Genomic DNA, 23,660 nt, shown 5'->3' on the forward strand with positions numbered 1-23,660 from the left:
CGCGGATTCGCCATTCTGCGATTCCGACCGCAACGGATCGGCAGCTGAACCCGGCTTCGGATTTCCTCCGGAAGCTCAGTGCCGCTTCTCGCGGTTCAGATCCACAGAAGCCGGATCATGAGAGCGCGGCTGCGCCACGCCCCTCAGCGAGCGCGAGGGGATTACCGGATTGTTACTCGGGGAAAAAAGACGAATTGGGCGGATTTCTGCAAGGCATCGGCGAGTATGTGGCTGTTAACATTTCCCGGTTTCCTTCCGAACGAGCCAAGATTGCCCTCTGTATTTCCCTCCTGTCTGGAGAAGTTCTTGCCAAAGCCAGCTCACTATGGAGCGCCAAAGGGGGCAAATTCGTCTCACTCGCCGAATTCAGCGGGCTGCTTCTGGGGAAGTTGGGGATAGAGGTGGTGGATCTCCACTACAGTCCCCTTGAGGAGGAAGGTGCTCCATTCCAAGGTTCTCAAGAGCACGCGGCTCCGTGCTGGATCTCCCATGAGCCTGCAGCTCAGCCCCAATGTTTTGATGAGAGGGCTGCTTCATCTCAGGGTCTCTACCAGCGTGCTGCTGTGTTCCGGGGTTCTCGTGGACGCACCACACCATCTCCGAGCGTCGGCGAGCACACCATGCCGTCACAGAGCTTCTACAGGCGTGCCGCTCTGTTCCGAGGTTCCCGTGGGCGTGCCACGCCGCCACAGTGTCTCCAGGAGCGTGCTTTCCCGCCACAGAGTCTTCACGAGAGCGCCGCGCCGCCACAGAGTCTTCACGAGAGCGCCGCGCCGCCACAGAGTCTTCACGAGAGCGCCGCGCCGCCACAGAGTCTTCACGAGAGCGCCGCGCCGCCACAGAGTCTTCACGAGAGCGCCGCGCCGCCACAGAGTCGTCACGAGATCGCCGCGCCGCCACAGAGCCGTCACGAGATCGCCGCGCCGCCACAGAGCCGTCACGAGAGCGCCGCGCCGCCACAGAGCCGTCACGAGAGCGCGCGCCGCCACAGAGCCGTCACGATAGCGCCGCGCCGCCACAGAGCCGTCACGAGAGCGCCGCGCCGCCACAGAGTCTCCAGGAGCATGCTTTCCCGCCACAGAGCCGTCACGAGAGCGCCGCGCCGCCACAGAGCCGTCACGAGAGCGCCGCGCCGCCACAGAGCCGTCACGATAGCGCCGCGCCGCCACAGAGTCTCCAGGAGCATGCTTTCCCGCCACAGAGCCGTCACGAGAGCGCCGCGCCGCCACAGAGTCTCCAGGAGCATGCTTTCCCGCCACAGAGTCTCCAGGAGCATGCTTTCCCGCCACAGAGTCTCCAGGAGCATGCTTTCCCGCCACAGAGTCTCCAGGAGCATGCTTTCCCGCCACAGAGTCTCCAGGAGCATGCTTTCCCGCCACAGAGTCGTCACGAGAGCGCCGCGCCGACACCTCCGGTCACAGAAGGCGAAGTGACTCCTCCGAGTCCCTCTCCAGACGACGCCACATCCCAGAGCCCCTTCCAAGGCGACATCTCGCCCACCGAAAGCTCGGCTCTGCCCCAGGACCTCCAAGAGAGCTCCGCCCAGCTCCAGGTCCCTCCAGAGAGCTCCGCCCAGCTCCAGGTCCCTCCAGAGCGCTCCGCCCAGCTCCTGGCTCCTCAAGAGGGCACGACTCCGCTCCAGGCTCCTCCCGAGAGCTCGTCTCCGCTCCAGGCTCCTCCCGAGAGCTCGTCTCCGCCTCCGAGCGACCCCACGAGCTCGTCTCCGCTTCAGTGTCCCAAAGAGAGCTCCACTGATGTCGTGGACCTCCAGGCGAGCCCTTCTCCGCTCGTGGATCTCCAGGCAGGCTTCACCTCATTTCCAGGCTGCTCAGTAGGCTCCGATCTGCTCCTAAGGGTCCCAAGGAGCGCCCCTACGCCCAGGGGTTTCCCTGTGCACCCACCCCGGCTCCAGGACTGCGAAAGGGAAGTTGAACCGCTGCCCCCGGGTTCCACCGACGGCGACGGCTCACCCCACAGTCCCGCAGAAGGCGACGGCTCGTCTCCAGCGCCCGCAGAAGGCGACGGCTCGTCTCCAGCGCCCGCAGAAGGAGACGTTTCGCCCCCGGGCTCCACAGAAGGCGACGTCTCGCCCCCGGGCTCCACAGAAGGCGACGTCTCGCCCCCGGGCTCCACAAAAGGCGACGTCTCGCCCCCGGGCTCCACAGAGGGCGACGTCTCGCCCCCGAGCTCCACAGAGGGCGACGTCTCGCCCCCGAGCTCCACAGAGGGCGACGTCTCGCCCCCAGGTCCTCTTCAGGACGACGGATCACCCACAGGATCCCCGCATGGCGACGTCGGTCCTCCAGGTCCCTCTGACGGCGACGTCGGTCCTCCAGGTCCCTCTGACGGCGACGTCGGTCCTCCAGGTCCCTCTGACGGCGACGTCGGTCCTCCAGGTCCCTCTGACGGCGACGTCGGTCCTCCAGGTCCCTCTGACGGCGACGTCGGTCCTCCAGGTCCCTCAGAGGGTGGTACGACGTTCCTGGTCTCCGCCCGGGACGTCCTCCACTCCCCGGTCATTGTCGCTCCGGCTTCAATCCCCGCCAGGGGCTTTACTTAGCCTCCCGTCAGCACCGAGGGCGTGGCTCCGTTCCGGATCCTCCTGCAAGGTGTTGTTCCATGCCGGCTCTCCGCAGAGGATGCTCACCAGGCCTCCGTTGCTCCCAGGCGTCTAAGGAGGCCTTCCTCGGAGTGCCCTGGCCCGCCTGGCATAGGTGGGTTTTGGGGCGTCAGGTGTCGCCCCTGGAGGGGGGGGTACTGTCAGGGATTCACCCTGCCACGCCCCCCTCTGTAGCTGTCAGGGATTCACCCTGCCACGCCCCCGTCTGTAGCTGTCAGAGATCCACCCTGCCACGCCCCCCTCGATAGCAGTCACGCTGCTTCCCAAGATTACCGACAGCTGTGGCTCATGAAAGATCAGACTACATAAACTCACGTTCTTGAGTCACAGGCTGTCGGTCGTTATATTGTCAAGCTGGACAATCGCGTGGCTGCTCGACCGCCGGCTGTATATGCGAATTCCACTTCCGACTTGGATTACTCATTGCCGAAGGCTTTATGGATTATGCTTGGGACATTCGAACTCAGCGGACAACGCGTATCGAGCGGATGTCTTTGTTTGTTGTTTTCAACGGCTTATGAGTGTTTTTGTGTTGTACGGTTGTTGAAATAAAAGGACAATGATCGGACTATATCGGCTTCCGCGTCTGCAGCCTGACAGTAATATACAGCAGTTTACCTGTAGAATATACAGCAGGTTTACTGTAAAATATACAGCAGGTTTACTGTGTGTAATATACAGCAGGTTTACTGTAAAATATACAGCAGGTTTACTGTAAAATATACAGCAGTTTACCTGTAGAATATACAACAGGTTTACTGTAAAATATACAGCAGGTTTACTGTGTGTAATATACAGCAGGTTTACTGTAAAATATACAACAGGTTTACTGTAAAATATACAGCAGGTTTACTGTGTGTAATATACAGCAGGTTTCCTGTAAAATATACAACAGGTTTAATGTAAAATATACAGCAGGTTTACTGTGTGTAATATACAGCAGGTTTACTGTAAAATATACAGCAGGTTTAGTGTGTAATATACAGCAGTTTACCTTTAAAATATACAGCAGGTTTACTGTGTGTAATATACAGCAGGTTTACTGTAAAATATACAGCAGGTTTACTGTGTAATATACAGCAGGTTTACTGTGTAATATACAGCAGTTTACCTGTAAAATATACAGCAGGTTTACTGTGTGTAATATACAGCAGGTTTACTGTAAAATATACAACAGGTTTACTGTAAAATATACAACAGGTTTACTTTACTGTGTAATATACAGCAGGTTTACTTTACTGTGTAATATACAGCAGGTTTACTGTAAAATATACAGCAGGTTTACTGTGTGTAATATACAGCAGGTTTACTGTAAAATATACAGCAGGTTTACGGTGTGTAATATACAGCAGGTTTACTGTGTAATATACAGTGGATTTACTGTGTGTAATATACAACAGGTTTACTGTAAAATATACAGCAGGTTTACTGTGTGTAATATACAGCAGGTTTACTCGCGGCGGTATTTTGTGTTTTGTGTATTAGTCTACACTGTCTTGTGTTGTCTTTGCGCTGTCACCAGGTTGCACACGATGCACTTTATGTGGCGAGGACACTTACTAGTCCTTAGCCCTGTGTTTTCTGTTATGTAGCTTTATGTTGTTTTATGTAGCACCAGGGTTCAAGAGGAATGTTGTTTCATGGTGTGTTTGTATCCACCACATTAAATTCCACTTCCTACTTCAAAGCAATGTCATGAATATAACATCTGTCTGAGATTAAAGATGAAATGAAAGAAGGGAACGTAGTTCCTCAGAAACACCTCGAACAGCAACGTACAAATCCACCTGAGCTCGCTAGCTGGTGTGCATGGCTTTTTTACGATCTATGGCTGCTAACAGAGTGGGGGAAACCAATAGTGAAAAATATATTGGGGAAAAATCATTTGGTCACACTCTATCCAAAAATATCACTTTCTCAATGTTAATTTCTTGTTTATAGAATTGTTGTGTGATAGCAAGATCACACTCATGGTTGTGATTAAACTAAATATCCTCGTGGCTGTGATTTGGCGTAGGCTGAGTGTATTGCTTGCATGTAATCAGTGTTCAGCTAATTTGCTACTCTTTTATATTTTGCCTACTATTATTTGAAAAACAAATAGCGTCTGTCACGAGAGACGAACTGCACGCAATCACTTGCTAATTTTATCCTTGGGCAAAATAAACATATTGCGTTTTGGATACACAGAGATGTTTATCATGATAACGGTCGATTTGGATCCTACCATTCTCGTTATTGATATCTGTGGTACTCAGAGCAAAGTGTATCATGACAGTTCGTTGCTATGTTAATATTATATGGCCATATGATCTCCCGCTGCTAGTGCCAGCAGGATGTTTCTCTCTGGTATCCATCAGTGTGTGAAGTGTGTTAGGGAGGTCTGGCTGGCGGCTGATGGATGGTTCTTTGTCTATAATGAGAGCGGTGCAGGAAGCAGATGGGTCTGTGAGAAGACTCTTTCTAACAGAGGTGCGTGTGTGTGTGTGTATGTGTGCGCGTGCGCGTGCGCGTGCATGTGTATGTGTATGTGTGTGTGCATTTGTCAGGCCTTGAGTCACTCCATTTCCTCTATCTCCATCTTTTCTTTCTCCATCTCTCCTCGGTTCAAGCAAGGACGAGTGCTTTATAAATGGTCCAAACAGGGGCAGGAAAATACGGAAAGGTCCTCTGTTCGCGTGAAGCACACGGACCAATTACATTCTACAGCAAAGAAAGGACATTTCACTTTATCTTTTCCCTTTTGATCACGAAGAAAAATCCACCCTGGGCCTGCTCCGGTCATGTTTTTAATGAGGGACAGAAAATGAGCAAAAGAGCACACGAGAGAAAGAAAAAGTCCTTCAATAAAGTGGAAACACACAGGAAGAGCATCAAGTCTGTCCGGTTTCAATCACGCCCTGCTGATTAATTACCCATGTCTTTACACATGATGTGCAGCATCCAGCTGAAATGCTTAAGAGGACGGAAAAAAGCTGCTAAGGAGCTGGATTAAGGAATACCTTATGCCAAAACCTCTATAAATGAAGGGTTGTTCGAAAGCCAGGTAGCAGGAATTGGGCTGTATGATGTCTCTAGCTCCTCGTCTAAACCCAGGCACTGTATATTCTGTGCTTGGAGTCTTGCGGGAATTTTTAAAGGCACCTATAAATTCTGTCTGCTTTGAGGAGGAAAAAAAATCAATACGGACATTGCTTTGTTGTAGAAATTGCATTAGCGCACCAGGCCTTTTTTTTTTTTTTTTTTTATCTTTGTACTGCCTCTAAATCAACAAGTCTATAATATCACCTAGTTTCTGTCTCATTTCAGTTGCTGTAGCAGAGCACTGTTCTGTTTCTCGAGCTGTAGCATTTCCTTCAGATCTTAATTCCCCTTGCGGGGCCTGCCTTGAATATGTCTATAAGTACGTCCGGACAAAGAAGACATTTTATCAATGTTTAACGTTGCAACCTGGTTATTTATTGCTTTTGTCTCGGTGGGGGTTTTTCAGGTTAGCACTTTGGTTTATTCACCTCATGAGGTGGCTGGAATGCCAATAAATGGACTTATTAGAAAAAAGACTTATAATTAAAAGTACACATGCTTATCACTGGCATGGTTTACCTCACAGAAACATCTTTGGTACACTTAGTAACCTGGCAAAGAACATGAAGTACATCTACATCTACATTATAGTACTTTTTAGATCCACTTTGTTTGTTCCTGGCACCTTATAGTCAGTCACACATGCTAGGGGTTGTGTAGTCTGGATTACGAGTGGATCTTTTAATGTTTTTCTAGACTTCAAGAAGCAAATCAATACAGTCTGTTGCTTCATGTGGAGATAAGTATTGTGTATGATAAAGAGCACTGTGCCTGCACCATAGAGAAGATGAATATCAAGTTTTGGTTTCTCTTTCACCCCACTTTTACCAAGAGGGTTTACTGAGCAAGAAGCCAAGCCCATTTATGATTGTCTCGGTCTATTCTACGGATCTCTTCACAGAAATCCAGGATTGGTTTACTTCTTGACAGTCTTCCTGGTAAAGCTTAACGGTAAGGTGAAGGTGCTCAAAGGTGCAGAAGCAGAAACCATCATCTGGGTTTGAACTGCAAGCTCATGATTCAAGTATGTTACACATACACATGTGGGATTCTACCTTCATCTTATTGATTGACTGATTTAACGATTGTTCAAACGATCATATGGTTTTTCAAATTTCAAGGTTAGCTGTAACACATCAGAAGCAGATCTGACTAGTTTTAATGAACATCTGGGATAAGCCTCTGTCACATTTGTGGGTCTGGATCCTGATATTTATGCTCATTCCTCTAGGCAAAGTCAGGCTGGATGGAGATTGTCAGTTAACAGCATTTTTTGTGCCACACATTCTCAGTCAGATTCAGCACACATGGCCATTCAAACATATTCAGTTCTTCTGGTTTAAAACCCACTTTAGTGTAGCAGAATTCAGCTCTATTAATCATGCTCTTGGCCAAGATCTGTTTTCTAGTCCCAGCTTGCATCCAGATGCAGATATATTTTAGAGTAGTCAATGTGCAGCTTGTATAGTACTATAGATTTACTGTCCTCTGAAAATAACTCTGCATACAGCTGTTAGAGTCTAAATAGCTTGCAACAAATGTGAGTACACCCAAAGTGATAACAGCTGTATGTCTTGTAACCAAAGCCACATGTTTTATTCATAATGTTCATGTTTTTTTCTGCTTGACAGGACCAGACAAATTTGTGTATCTTGTATTAGAGCAGGTACAATTTGGTGCTCTTGTTCTAAATTCTCTTATACTAACCACTGGATGTTCAACATGGCACCTTAATGACAAAGACTCTCTGAGGATTTGAGAATTAGAATTGTTGCTCCTCACAAAGAGGCCTTGGTTATTAGAAGATCAGTAACACCATGAAACTGAGTTACAGTGCAGTGGCCAGGGTCATACAGAGGTTTTCCAAGACGGATTCCACTCAGAACAGACCTCGAAATGGTCAATCAAAGAAGTTCAGTCCTCGTTCGGTTTAAAAAACATATGCGTGAGTGCTGCAGCATTGCTTTAGAGGGTGTAGAAGCAGAAGGTCTGCTTGTCAGTGCTCAGACCAAACACCTCACACTGCAACAAGTCAGTTTGCAGGCTGTCGTACCAGAAGGAAGCCTCTTCTGAAGCTGCTCACAAGAAAGCTTGAAAAAGTTTGGTGAAGAACAACCTGTCCAAGATCATGAATTACTGGAATCATGTCCTGTGGTCTGATGAGAATAAGATTAACTTGTTTGGCTCTGATGGTGTCCATCATGTTTGGTCCTGATGAGGAGAACCAATAAAATTGTGTCTTTCTTACAGCCAAGTATGGTGGTGGTCACATCATGGTCTGGGGCTGCATGAGTGCTGCTGGTACTGGGGAGCTGCAGTTTATTGAGGAAAACATGGATTCCAACCTGCACTGTGACATTCTGAAGCAGAACCGCCAAGATGAAAACTGCATTGCTGAAGGTGAAGGTGATGGACTGGTCAAGTATGTCTCCAGACCTGAACCCTATTGAGCACCTGTGGGGATCCTCAAGTGGAAGGAGGCGAAGCGGCCTGTGTTTAACATCCAGCTCCGTGATGTCATTATGGAGGAGTGGAAGAGGATCCCAGCAACAAACTGTGCAGCTCTGGTGAATTTCATGCCCAGGAGGTTTAAGGCAATGGTATATATGGACACTTTGGACACATTTTTGACATGTTCACTTAGGGTGTACTCACTTTTGTTGCAAGTTATTTTGACAATAATGGCAGTTAATCTGCACTGCTGTACAAACTGTACATTGACTACTATGTATATGTATATATACACATACACACACGCACACACACACACACACACCCAAACATATACCCACTGCTGCGTGGGACACAGAATCTAAGGCCAAGAGCAAGGTTCAGAACAGATGGAAAGAGATGCAAATTTTCTCCAACATACTCACTCCTGCCCTCTGTGAACTTCTTACGTAAGATTCATCTCTGTGCAGCAACACGGTTATTAAGCTTTTTGATGTGTTGCCGAGGGGTCTTTCAGGCTTAAAACAGACAGTTGTCCTTATCTCTTCACATCGCTTTATTAATTCTGACACTTCCTCTATGTTGCTGTTTGGAGATGAATAGGTTCATAAAGAGAAGAGATAAATGGCGTTGTCATAATATCGTAACTTTGAGTATATTATTGCGCCTATTAATGGTTGCAGAAGCTGTTCGAAACACTGTAGGGAGCCCTGCAAATAAAAACAATTGCTTCTGAGCATTTCAGATGACTGCTTGCAATGGTTTATTTTTCGGCTATGCTAATCAGATGCCTGTTTAATCACTCAAACTGTTGGTACATTACATTTTGCTATTGCTAATAAGGCAATTCAAGGTGATCGTTGGAACAATCATCAGTTGAAAAAAGAACGCCGGGTGAGCATAATGCTTTAGAACTAAGCCATTCTGCTTCTTTTTTCTTAATCATCCTGTTCCTTTTCTCTTTCTTTGTCTTTTTGGTAAGTGGCAGACATGCTATCAAGACGAAGGTGGTTTCAGCAGATGTTACTGTTCATTGCCTGTTGGAAGTTTTAGGAGGATTCCCACAGTTTGACATTGACATTTCCATGGTCTTCAGCTGTCAGTCCTCATTTGACTGGTGTGTAAATGGTGCTCATGTGCTGTTTCTGACAACTTTCAGTCTGTGTCTCTTTATCCTACTCAGTAGTTGGATTTGTACCACACAATACCCTTCAATCAGTTTTTACACACACACACATCTATAAAGGATCCACTGGGACAGGGTTTAGCTGCAGGATGTAAATCTAGAGGGATAAAATCATCAGGATAGTTCGCGGAAAACAGTCCGCTGGCCTGCAGGTGAGCCGAGCAGATAGTCTGATTGGTTTACTCGACTCAATTAGACAAAGTGGCCTCATTTCCTGCTTAAATATGCTGCATCAAGTGCTCCATCAAACAGCAGTTTACACTCCACACACCATGATTACGACACTTAGCATTAATTTTTAAGAGCAAATCAGATGAATAATTACTAAGTGCCGAGGGAATCAGATTACCAGATAAATCAGATCACATACCTAGATATTTAAATAGCAAATACGAAGTAAAAAATGCGGTTCGTTATGATTTCGTAGTTGAAGTTGATGGTTTTTCCTGCATTACCTACAATGCTGTTTGACTACCAGCTAATAGCGGTGCCAGAAGCAATTAGCCCTCGCTTCATCTCTGTTTGCCTCATCTCTCTCACATCCTAATCTGAACCGCCTGCTCAAATATATCAGATTGAACTTTCATGAGAATACTGGTATTACAATCTTGTATATCACTATCTAGCCAAGCCGAGTCTCTGTCGTAACATCATCACATAATCTCATTGTGTTCTGTCCCCAATGTGTCCGTGTTGGATTTCTTCTGAAAATGACAAACGTTTGCTGATTTGAGCTAACAAAAAAATAAATAAATAATGATCTGACTAGTATCCCTTGGGTTTGAGATCGTTAAATATGTTTCTCCTATTAAATGCCACTGAAACTGTGCTAGCTGTAGCATCATCCTCATTGGCAGAGCGGCACACAAGCACTGACTTGTCATGGGAATACTGAGAATACAGCACCAGCCAACTAACACAAAACACAAAGTAACTCCTTTACACTATATGGCCAAAGGTTTGTAGACACCTGAACATCACATACACATGAGTGTGATAATCAGGTGTTTACCATTTTTTGGCCATATAGTGTTTTTAGTGAATTTGATGTTAAAAAATCTGACAAAGCAGTTATTTCTCACTTAATATAAAACAGCACTGAATAGAAAAGAAGATTCGCCTAAATCAGATGTAATCTACACAGCAAGGGACCAGCTCTCTGTGTAAAACCCTTATTCCATAATCCTCTTAAGTAAAGCGTGCTATTTGTAAGAAATGCAGTCCTTCGCACATACAAAATGCATCCTCAGAATTTCCTCGACACACCTAAATCTCCTGAAAACTCAAATCCTCTCAAAGAGAGCTGAACGGGAAGTACTTCAGCACTCTGGCATATAAACATCCTTGTGATTACTTGGATATTTAAGCAATCAGTCCTTAAAGCTTTTTAACCCGCCGAAACACCACAATCGAACCCTCACCAAGCTGTTTAGAGTTTAGTAAAGCAACTGCATGCTGCAATGCTCAAAGTCACTACCACAATCATTAACCGAACATATTAATCTGAACATATAATCTGAAAAAGCCCTGGAGTTTAAAATACAGCTATAGAAACAGGGATCAATATCGATTACCGTAATTTCCAGATTATTAAGCGCACCCAAATATAACCCGCACCCACTGAATTTTACAAAGATTTTGATTTTGAACATATATAAGCCACACCTGTCTATAAGCCGCAGGTTCCTACATTGAAACTGAACTTTACACAGGTGAAGTGTGTTTTTTCATGTCCGGTTGTTTTCAGCGTGACGAATGATTCACATTTCCTGTAGACAGTCCTAATGAGCGGCAGGTCAAACATCAGAGGAACATCATCCATATTTATGATGTGGTGCGGCCCGATTCAGTGGGAGCGCATCTGATTTAATATAAACAGTTTCATCAGTTCACCTGAATCCGTTCAGCAATTTCATTGGTCTAATGTTATGGGCTCAGTTTTTTGGCTTGAAGTTTGTGAAACCGGGAAAAACCCAGGAAAAATCCATAAATTAGCCGCTTCGTTGTTTAAGCCGCGGAGTTCAAAGCATGGGAAAAAAGTAGCATCTTATAGTCCGGAAAATTTATGACCCACTATTTATTGTGACATTGTCCATTTGAGACACAAGATAAGACCTGTAACTAAAGGACTAGACTGCTGAGCCTCAGTCTGTAATGTTTTAAAAAGCTATTTAACCACTGGTATCACCACATCGGGTGGGGTCACGAGGGCAGATTTGAAGGACACGCTTCTATTAATATCTTCTTTTCTCCTCCTGACTCTTTTACTTATACATGTAAGAAATGACTCAAAGTGAAAGACGTTTTGAGAAACCTTTAAAAAGGCAAAACACAGCTTTTTGAAAGCTTCAAACTCTTTTAGAAACTAGATCCAGTAACCTTTCAAAAAAATCTGCATGGAACCCTTTTTATCTAAAAGTTTATTTATAAATACAGAAGTTTTGCATGTATATGGATTCATTTTGTAAAAAAACAAAAAACAAAACAAAACAACCTTTAGTTTACACCGTACTACAAGACATCTGATTTGATCTAATGTCACAAAACTCAGTGCTACAAGCTTTAAAAGAGGAGAAAACCAAAGAATATGGATACAGAGGACAATATTACCACTGTTCATTGAGTTTTTATTTATTTTTTATTACTTTAACCAAAAACACCCTCAAAAACTCAGGAATAAACTCATTGTTCATTGCAGGGGGTTTGTGTGAAAAATCATTCACACCTAAAGCAATAAACACACAAGCCCAGTTTCCAGACAGATCATGGAAGAACATGCAAAAGTTCACACAGGCAGCAAACAAGCTACAGTAGGACTAAACCTGGGACCCTAGAACTGTGAGGCTGCATCACAATTTCATTGGATATTTTAAACTTTTTTCTCACTCACTAGTTTCTAAACTTGTGAAATGTCAAGTAAATGTCAGTAGTTGAGGAATTGACAAAATCATACAGTGTAAACGTACCTTCAACTGCAGTTAATGGCACAGTGTAATATACCACAGAGTTACTTTTTAAAATTGGCTTATTCCATGGTGATTCTCCAAAACCTTTTTCTCTCAAGCAAATAAAGGACAAAATATGCTTAATTTGTAATTTTATGCTCAGTGAACTACATTGCATTGAGAGGATGGATGAAAATAGAGAAAGCAGTAGAAACTCTATCGTCTTAATGAGTGTTTGTGTGTCAGATGTCCAGAAATGTCTTTTTCTGGTCTAAAGTTTAAAAATACCTGATTTTCTTTCCAACTAAATAAACAACAAAAACCTGAGAAACACAGAAATACAAGTATTTTTGTTTTGCTCTGTTTATCTTTCAGCAGTGAAATGACACTCAGCAGACAAGTAACTCCCCCAAAAGCTAAAAACCACTGGTTAAAGAAACTTTCCATTTCTAAATGTTTTTAGAATAAAGACAATATTCTTGACCTTGTGGTGTATAAAAATCCCAAACATCAGATGAGACTTTGTGTGAGATTGTCGAAAAGTCAGCAGTTATGTTTTTATATTAATCTCATGGCTATAAAAAAGTTTGCTTTTATAAGCTAATAGACAAACTGCTCTGAGCAAAGTAGCCTTGAGCAGTCTAGACAGGGAGACAGTCTAGACTTTGCTGTAGTCTACAGCTACAGCTGTCTGCAGGGAAAAAAATCTCATTAAATCGTATTTGTTCTTCTTTGTTAGTCACTTTGTAGAATAACAAAGTTAGAAAGCTAGTGGTTAAGTGTAAAGGAAAAAGGAATAGTTATGATAACGGAGTGGTTCCAAAACTGCAAGCAATGATGTGAGGCATTAGAATGCACATAAGTTGTACGAAACAATTCCACCTTCTTTTTTGCTTTTGGTCATTTATATAATAAAATAATACTACAAATATCTAATATTTAAAAAATACTATATTAAGAGTCACATTCAAACAAGTCACATTTTAAGGTAGTGTGGTATTTTAAGTCAAGAACAACAAAATGAAATATTTCTGAGCATTTAAAAAACCTAAATTATAAATCTGGTATAAATACTATAGGATGGTCTCAGCTTGAATTTGCAAAAAAAAAAAAAACTCAATATCCTCTTACGGTTCTTATGTTTATTAAGGTTCCCCTTTGGGGGGAACTGCAGCTGGTATTGGGATAATTTTTTGGCTTTGGCTTAAAATAAAGGTACAATAATATTTCTAAATTCTTCATTAAAAGTTCATTCTTAATCTTTTCCTACAACATAAACGTTCTTTCACACTGTGTCCCAGTCCCTATGTTCAGTCCCATGGACTGGTAGCACCAGTAGAGCTGAGTTTGCAGTATCTTTCTGAGAATTGTACCAACCGTGTTTTCACACGAGTCGTTATGCAGGCTGAGTAAACAATCGTGCATTTTTTCCAAGCACATGTTTATCACCTTCATCTTAATGAAGAATTTTGTTCTTGTTCATTTTGCACAAATGCCCATCAGCCTCTACATGTCTGAATCACTCCACTTCTTCTTTGCTGACTACAGGCATTTCCAGATAAGGTATTGATTTTGATTAATACATGAGCCATCCTTGACAAGTTTGCCAGTTTGTTCGATACAGTTTGTCTCTGGGCATGCTTTAACATTTAACCTCTTCTTAAATAAGTACCAAAATGTGTATGTGTGAAAGGAGCTTGAGACCATTGTGTAGCTTAGAACAGATCAAATTTGCAGAATGTTTCTATAGTGAAGACTCGCTGTAGTATTTGGTATTGTACAAAAGTGCACTCTCGTAAACAATTAGAGAATGAGATAACCAGTTTTGTCGTTGGATCCAACACATGCTTCAAATTGATAACATCTCTCCTTTGATGCACAAATATTTTCCCTCTTGATGAGTGCCTATGCCTGTTTAGGTTTGCTTCCTGTGAAACTACAGGATGCACAATATTTTGGATTTCACATTTCTGATAAAAAAAAAAACAAACAAAAAAAATACAATATTGCATGGAATCTGTTTGCGGAAAAACAGTAATTTCTTTTTTTCTTTGTCCCAATTAACCCTGGCCAATTCACAGCCACGTATACTATATGGTCAAAAGGCGCATGTAGCACACAATGAAATAGGATTTCTTTGGTTGTGGTAGCATTACATTTTCCTTCACTTGAACTAGGTGAACACCCAAACGTGTTAAAGAATGAAAACGCACAAAGCCAGCTCCATGAAGATATGGATAAAACTTAAATAACACCCTTGTGGCTGAATGAACACAGCTTGCTTAGAGGCATTGTCAGGGTGGAACAGTTTTGAATCTTGTAGATCCAGTGAACGTAAATGGACAGCACCCAAATGCCCTCGAACCTGGTTGCAATGGTTTTAAGAAGAACCACATATGGTGGTGCTTGTCAGTGAAGCTCGGAGATAGTATAATGTGGCAACTCTATTTAGTCAGCAATTACTGCATATTATTAGTTGTCTAGCAAATCCATTGTAGCTTTCAAGACTACCATACTCATTACAAGTTCACTTTCAAGAATGACTTACAAGATAGTATTGGGCCAAACAAAGTTCAGCCCAGTATTCTCTCTGTATACTGTTCAATAAAGAATGTGCTCTGAGGCAAAGTTTTCTCCATAAGCACTGTTTGTATTCTCATAATAAAGGCAGTGACAGAAGGATGTACAGTCATTCAGCAAATTGGCTAAAAGAGCTTCATGCAAACACGGCGGCCTTTCTCATGAGTATTTTCTTTTTGTCTCTGCCGCCCACACACAGTTTACTGAAAGCACTTTCAAGCTGTACAGTGTTGTCCTAAAGCGCTTGTGAATACACCGGGCAAATAATGGAAATTGTACAAGTTGCAAGGATGGAGTTTTTCTGGGAATTGTCAGTGCAGGTGCACACGAAAGCAGAACTCGAATGGAAACTGTTAACCTTGTTGTGAAAGACAATGGTTTGAAGACAGTCACAGCAGCACAATATGGCTTGCTAATGAGGTTAATTGCTGTCCTTGTGAGCCACCGTGTGCAGTATAAAATAGGAATAATTGTTGACTTTCACATGAGGTGGCACAGTAGTGGGGAACTCCTGCCTCACAGCTTTAGGGTCCCTGGTTCGATTCTGAGCTGGAAACAAGGTTCCCTTGGGTTTGCGTCCACCTCCCAAAACGTGCTTGGTAAAATTATTATTATATATATATATATATATATATATATATATATATATATATATATATATATATATATATATATATATATATGTAACGGCATAACATTATGACTGGTAATTATCTCTTCTTCTTGGCACCTGTTGGTGGGTGGGATATATTGGGCAGCAAGTGAACATTTTCCCCTCAAATTTGATGTGTTAGAAGCAGGAACATGGACATGTGGCTTTGCATGGGGAAATGACATACAGCTGTTAACACTTAGGGTGTACTCACTTTTGTTGCAAGTTATTTTGACAATAATAGCTGTAGGTTGTTATTTTTAGAGGACAGTAAATCTGTACTGCTATACAAACTGCACACTGACTTATCTAAAGTATATAAATGGTTGAAACGTGAGGGGTGTACTCACTGTGAAATACTGTGTGTATGTAATTTATATACTACATAACCATGTCCTAAATGTGCTGTGTGTTTTGGGCCCTGCAGGGTGAGCTGTTGAGCCCGTGTCGCTGTAGTGGCTCGGTGCGCTGCACTCATGAGCCATGCCTAATAAAGTGGATCAGCGAAAGAGGCTCGTGGAGCTGTGAGCTGTGCTACTACAAGTACCATGTCATCGCCATCAGCACCAAGAATCCACTACAGGTGACCTGCTACACATCACTGACACATTCAGCTCTTAAGCAGCTCAAAGATTGTTGTGAAAGTACGAGGTAAGTTTGAGTTAGAGTTGTAGAATCTTGTGTGCACAGCGGAAAAGTTCGAGCGCAAAATAAAATAAACAATTAAATGCACTGTATACAGAATCCAAAATGTTTTAGACACTATTTCAGGAGATGAAACATTAAAAAAAACAGGACCGTGTGTCAACCACTTTTTTTAAAGAAATATTAGAGATGAGCTTCTTCAATCTATCATTCATTCGTATATTTTTGGACAACATACCTTACGACCATGTTTGGAGATGTTGGAAGTAATCGGCTTGCATTGTTATAACCGATGCCTGTGTCCATGCAGTGGCAGGCGATATCCCTGACAGTAATCGAGAAGGTGCAGATTGCGGCGGCGGTGCTCGGTTCGCTCTTCCTCATCGCCAGTATCTCATGGCTCGTGTGGTCTTCGCTCAGTCCCTCGGCCAAGTGGCAGCGCCAGGACCTGCTCTTCCAGATCTGCTACGCCATGTACGGCTTCATGGACCTCGTCTGCATCGGTGAGTCGAGGAACCGGCATGTGTGCCTTTTCTTTAAATGGGTAAAGATTTACACCTGTTTCTGTCACTGTGAAGAGACGAAATGTTTCTCATATATACTTTTCAGCACAGTGGAATTCTTTCTTCGTATATCCAAGCAATTTTAGGAAGCTAGGGTCAGAGCGCCAGGTCAGCTATGATACAGCGCCCCTGGAGCACAGAGGGTTAAGGGCCTTGCTCAAGGGCCCCAAAGAGCGGCATATTGGCGATACTGGGGCTTGATCCTTCGATCTTCCGAGCAGTAACCCAGAGCCTTAACCATTAAGATAGAAGAACGGTTTACTTGATTCTTGGGGTTGTTAAGTTTTAGAAATAGCTGTCAGACACCACTTCCATAATGAGCTGTTGGGGAAAAAAAATTTCCTCAGACACAATTTATGAAGTATAGCACAAATCTTGATTGGAACTGCAATATGCATTTCCTGTTGTGTTGAGACAAGACTGGGATGTTTTTTTGTGTTCACTGGCATGCACATGCATACAAGGAAATGTCTGAAACCTACTGTGCATATGGTGGTGTTTAGGAAATGTTCCTTTAATGTCATTACCTAGAAGTGCTTCCAAGTTCCAAAATATTTTTTGCACTGACTATGCATGCATCTGCCAGGAGGTTACGACTTGCTTTGAACAAGATGTCCACCCTAAACAAAAATCCAAACTGTAAACAAAAACCCTCTTTGGTGTTAAAACATAAAAACATGTCAGTATACAGTATATTCTCAGTTAAAACCACCCTAATTAAGACATGTTGTTCCAACTGTCCCCTGGAGCACCACTGGGATGGTCACACCACATGCACACACAAAGCTCATTTATGAAATGACAGCATAAAATGTACTGCAAAAGAAAAAAAAGTAGGCTGTGGGCGTTATTGAGCGGCTTCATTCTTGGCTATGGATAATTGAGATATTTATACATAAAAGCTGCCAGATTCACTCATCTCCGAATTTAAATGTGCAGACAGACTCGTCTAGACTGAGCAGAGCTCAAGTTTTCTGCTGCTCCGGCAGGTCTTCTCAGTCTGCACATTAAGGTTTAAAGGCATGCTAAAGCTGATTGATCTCAGCTACATGTCTCAGAGCAGTAGAGTAGGAGTCCAGAAGTATTGGCACTCCATTAAAAATGTAGAACTTTTTGTGTAAAAGAAATTGATACATAATGAACTCAAGTTTTCACTCCAACAAAAGCTGTTCTTTCTTGTACAAAGGAAAAATCGTTTACATAATAAAAATTTATCTCAAAAATACACAGATTATCCATACTGTTAAGACCATCCTCCTAATATTGTGTTGGTCCCCCTTTTGCTGCCAAAACAGTTCTGACCCATTGAGAATTAACATTAACCTATTTAGCAGTTTGAGCTACAGAAGCTTGTCTGTTAGATCGGACCACACAGACTAGCCTTCACTCCCCACGTGCATCACCACTCTTCACCACTGTTCCTTCCTTGGACCACTTTTGATAGATACTGACCACTGCAGACCAGGAACATCCCACAGGAGCTGCGGTTTTGAAGATGCTCAGACCCAGGCGTCTAGCAGTCACAATTTGTCAAACTCGCTCAAATCCTTTACGCGCGCCCATTTTTCCCACTTCTAACACACAAACTTTGAGGACAAAATGTTCACTTGCTGCCTAATACACCCACTAACAAGTGCCATCACTGCTCATAAAGTCATAAAGTCATAATGCTATGCCTGGTCAGTATATGCAAGTAACAATTGACAATCCCAAAAAATATCTTTATTGCTATCTTAAACCATATCCTTGAATAGAGTGGGTCTTAATGTGGCTGCATGTATATTCAGTCATCACCCACCCAGTATGTGGGCATTAAAACACAAAGCAGGCCAGAAACCTGGGTGTAACTGAGGGAAAATGCAGTCTTGCCATCAATCCTGTTCTCTCCTCAACGCCCTTTCAGAGAAGCTTCACTCCTAATTAAATGATAGACTCGTTTATAAATTAAGTGTCAGATGATAATTGCGGATCTGCTTTGCTGCGAGATCTGTGACAAGAGCTACTTGCACATTTAATAGAGAGCAAGTGGTAAACATGAATCGAAGAAAAGCAAGAGGAACAGAGGCTTGATAATAGTGACAAATGGCTCAGATTTCCTCGAACATAATTGCTATAATAAAAGGCCGGCCCGTAATCCTCAGAACACGATAAAGGATGGCACTGGGATGTGTTTGATGGCTTCTCCAGCTCCATGCTCTCGAGCCGCAATGAAAAAAATACGAGGCTTTGACAGAGTCACTGTTCTGTAACGTCATGTCACAGATGGTCTATAAAAACAGATGAGAAAACCGCGAGGGCTTGAGAGGCCGAAGCTATAATATCCATACGCTGATGGAAAGGAAAGACTCTCCCTGTATTAGGAAGACAGACATGCCTGAATAGAGCAAGCAAAGCTATTGGATTGAGAGTGGAAGCAGTTACGCACTCCTTCAGCTGAATGAAGAGAATAATAATATATTTTTATTACTGCTGATGGGAGACTGGCCGTGTCTACAGGCTGCGAGAGGCCAAACAGAGCAGTCTGCATTGTTTCTGTGACTAATCTGTGTGTGCACATGTATGGTAAGAGGAGGGATCAATGATTCTGTCCGTTGTTCAACAGATCATGCCATCTCCACATGTAGCTGTACAGAGTGGATGAAGGGAAAGAGAACAAGTGAGACATAGATGAGAGAAAAATCCAGTTAATGAAGGTTGGATTTTATAGTTGGATTTTCTATAGTCATTTGTTATTCCTCCAAAAATACCATCTATTACAGCATAGCTGACATTACAACACAAAAGTGTATACCAACGTATTTATTTAGATTTGTAGTGAAATACTTTCTGTTTTCTATCATTTACTTAATAATATTCTGTTTGCAAGGTGCAAACCATTGGCATCATTGCATTTGGTAAATCCTTATCTGTATAATTAAATATTAACTGATAATATCTCAGTCACTCCCTTAAGTGTAACCCAAGTGGAAGTGGAAATTGGTTAGATTCCAAACCTACACTGTCAGGAACGAGCTAACTTACTTGCAGAAAATTATTTAATGAAACTGCACAAGCTACAGTAGATGTCAAATCTAGTTTTCAATGTGAAGCTTTCTGTACCATATAATGGTATGTTTGTTGGTGGGAAGATTTTTGGGAAATCCAGCCCTGAGCAGAACAAATTTTGTGAGAGCAGCATACGTTTTTAACGTTAGTTGGATGAAGTGCGAGTGTGGAATTGTAAAGAGAAGGGAACCCTAAGAAAATGGGCTGGAGATCAGGCCCTTTTGTTGTTTGATGAGAGGTTGAAATGGTACAGAATTTTGTTGCACGGAACATCACGCTCGTATATGGTTCTTCCCCATGTCTTTCCCCCATTACAATTTACATTCACTGAAACAGAAACACTGGAACAAACCCAGACCTGTTCTGTCATGTCAGGAAAAATGAGAAAAGTAAGAAAGCCAAGTTGGCCAATTTAGGAGAGGAAGATCTTAAGTGTTCTGCACAAAGCCCTGATCAAAACCCTACTGAACACCTAAAGGATAAACTGGAAAATTGACTACACAAACATCTCCACAGACACATACCAAAATCTAGTGTAAAGACTGTTCAGAAAAGTGGAGATAATTATAACATCAACAAGCTTACAGTGAGGAAAATAAGTATTTGAACACCCTGCTATTTTACAAGTTCTCCCACTTAGAAATCATGGAGGGGTCTGAAATGGTCATCGTAGGTGCATGTCCACTGTGAGAGACGTAATAAAAATTTAAAAAAATCCAGAAATCACAATGTATGATTTTTTAACTATTAATTTGTATGATACAGCTGCAAATAAGTATTTAAACACCTAAGAAAGTCAATGTTAATATTTGGTACAGTAGCCTTTGTTTGCAATTACAGAGGTCAAACGTTTCCTGTAGTTTTTTTTTTTTTTTACCAGGTTTGCACACACTGCAGGAGGGATTTTGGCCCACTCCTCCACACAGATCTTCTCTAGATCAGTCAGGTTTCTGGCCTGTCGCTGAGAAACACGGTGTTTGAGCTCTCTCCAAAGATTCTCTATTGGGTTTAGGTCTGGAGACTGGCTAGGCCATGCCAGAACCTTGATATGCTTCTTACAGAGCCACTCCTTGGTTATCCTTCCTGTGTGCTTCAGGTCATTGTCATGTTGGAAGACCCAGCCTCGACCCATCTTCGATGCTCTAACTGAGGGAAGGAGGTTGTTCCCCAAAATCTCGCAATACATGGCCCCGGTCATCCTCTCCTTAATACAGTGCAGTCGCCCTGTCCTATGTGCAGAAAAACACCCCCAAAGCATGATGCTACCACCCCCATGCTTCACAGTAGGGATGGTGTTCTTGGGATGGTACTCATCATTCTTCTTCCTCCAAACACATTTAGTGGAATTATGACCCAAAAGTTCTATTTTGGTCTCATCTGACCACATGACTTTCTCCCATGACTCCTCTGGGTCATCCAAATGGTCATTGGCAAACTTAAGACGTGCCTGGACATGTGCTGGTTTAAGCAGGGGAACCTTCCGTGCCATGCATGATTTCAAACCATGACGTCTTAGTGTATTACCGACAGTAACCTTGGAAACGGTGGTCCCAGCTCTTTTCAGGTCATTGACCAGCTCCTCCTGTGTAGTTCTGGGCTGATTTCTCACCTTCCTTAGGATCATTGAGACCCCACAAGGTGAGATCTTGCATGGAGCCCCAGTCCGAGGGAGATTGACAGTCATGTTTAGCTTCTTCCATTTTCTAATGATTGCTCCAACAGTGGACCTTTCTTCACCAAGCTGCTTGGCAATTTCCCCGTAGCCCTTTCCAGCCTTGTGGAGGTGTACAATTTTGTCTCTAGTGTCTTTGGACAACTCTTTGGTCTTGGACATGTTAGTAGTTGGATTCTTACTGATTGTATGGGATGGACAGGTGTGTTTATGCAGCTAACGACCTCAAACAGGTGCATCTAATTTAGGATAATAAATGTAGTGGAGGTGGACATTTTAAAGGCAGACTAACAGGTCTTTGAGGGTCAGAATTCTAGCTGATAGACAGGTGTTCAAATACTTATTTGCAGCTGTATCATACAAATAAATAGTTTAAAAATCATATATTGTGATTTCTGGATTTATTTTTTTTTTTTTTAGATTATGTCTCTCACAGTGGACATGCACCTACGATGACAATTTCAGACCCTCCATGATTTTCTAAGTGGGAGAACTTGCAAAATAGCAGGGTGTTTAGATACTTTTTTTTCCTCACTGTATATGAATATGATAGTCTGGTGTCCATATACCTTTGGTAATACATGGTAGAATATACAGAGAATTAAAGAGAGAGTATTAAGCTTATGCTACATGTCTCTTAAGCTTAATTTAAGTTTATGATAAACGCTTTAAAAAATATATATATAATTTTTTGCTATACAACAGGCTTTAAATAGCGATGGGAATCCCACTCAGGGAAACTCCAAGGGGGTGAATCAACAAGGGATTGTTAAAACTGTATGGGAACACAGTTTGAGTCATCTAATTGGCTGATGATTGAGCTGCCGGTGAGTCAGACATATACACTACAGAAAAGTGGTAAAACACTGCTAATGCAAAAGCAATTGGTGAATCAACATATAAACATAAATTGCAAAATGAACTTCACAGCTTCAGGGTTCTGGTTCAGTCCTGAACTCAGGTTAGTAGAGTTCACCCAGCTCTTACTATGTCTACGTGAAGCTCTCCTGTTTCCCATATCCAAAAAATACATGTAGCATTATTTGCTATGCTAAATTGTGCCTAAATGAGAATGTATGTAGATTGTACTCTACCATTCAGGCTATATTCACAGCCAAGCAAGCTCTGGCAATGGAGAACCTCATGTGGACATAGTGGGAGCCTGCACAACTCTGGATAAAAACTAGAACCATGGCCACCCCATAGCAGGACAAAGAGGTTACCGAAGGTGAATACATAAATAGTAATAGAACAGGCTTAAAATGGTGACAGGGTTTCCCCCTAAGGTAACCCCAAAGCAAAGACATCAAGGGAGTGTTAAATGTGAATTGTAACGCAGCCCAAGTCATCATTGTAGAAAGAGAGAAAACAGAACCTATGCAGTATAAGTTGCTGCATCAGATACATCAACTAGCATTTACAATGCTCATAAACAAGACTGTGTAGTAGCAATAAAAGGCATTTCAAAATCATAGGAAGGCATAAACTGGCATAAAATCTGTCACTTGGGCTGAAAATCGCCAGACAACTGGTGTTCATTTTTAATTTAATAGAATGCAGCCAAAATGTTGACAAAGCTTCAAAATTATAACTATAAGATGCTCAGAAGAACCAGCTCTTTATTTAGAAACACTAAGAAAGAATCAAGCTCGCTCTAAAAGTACCTGCTGAGACAGCACACCTCTAAATATGGAAGCCATTTAATATTATTTATTCGATTATTCCCCAGTCATAACGTTTCAATTCAGTTTGCCGCAAATGAGAATAATTTATGGTATCGTGGGGAAAAGAGAAGAATGTCGTCGTCGTCTTCTTTCAGCTTCTCTCATTAGGGGTCACCACAGCGGATCATCCGTCTCCACACCCCCCTGTCCTGTACATCTGCCTCTTTTAAACCAAGGAGGAGAGAAGAAAGTGAAAGAAAGAAAAAAAAACTGTGAAGCTGCCAGACTCTGGAAAATGACTCGCTGATCAAAATTCAAGTATCGCCCAGAGAGCTTCCTCCAGTCAGCCTCGTTTTTCATTTTCCCAGCTCTAGTGGGCAAAGTGTGTTTGTTAAATCAATACCCGGCTCAAATTCTCCACCGGTAATGAGAATGACTGCAGTCCACCGTGCAAAGATAAAACGGAAGCGTGAGAACGAGAGAGAGATAAACTGACAGATAAGGAGTCCTTTCTTTGGTGTTTATTTAGAAGGATGGATGTGATAGAGAGGAA

The 23,660-nt window shown here is 42.8% G+C and overlaps 1 protein-coding gene across 1 annotated transcript in view; it reads left to right on the forward strand.

Annotated features, from left to right (window-relative positions):
* marchf4a (membrane-associated ring finger (C3HC4) 4a) overlaps window positions 1-23,660 on the forward strand; it is a 33,519-nt gene that overhangs the window by 5,453 nt on the left and 4,406 nt on the right. The window contains exons 3-4 of the mRNA XM_083522977.1: window positions 15,946-16,101; window positions 16,474-16,666. Coding sequence (XP_083379103.1) covers window positions 15,946-16,101; window positions 16,474-16,666 — 349 coding nt within the window. The remainder of the gene's footprint in view (window positions 1-15,945; window positions 16,102-16,473; window positions 16,667-23,660) is intronic.

This window comes from Silurus aristotelis (assembly GCF_946808225.1).
Source record: "Silurus aristotelis genome assembly, chromosome: 20".
NCBI classification, from domain to species: domain Eukaryota; kingdom Metazoa; phylum Chordata; class Actinopteri; order Siluriformes; family Siluridae; genus Silurus; species Silurus aristotelis.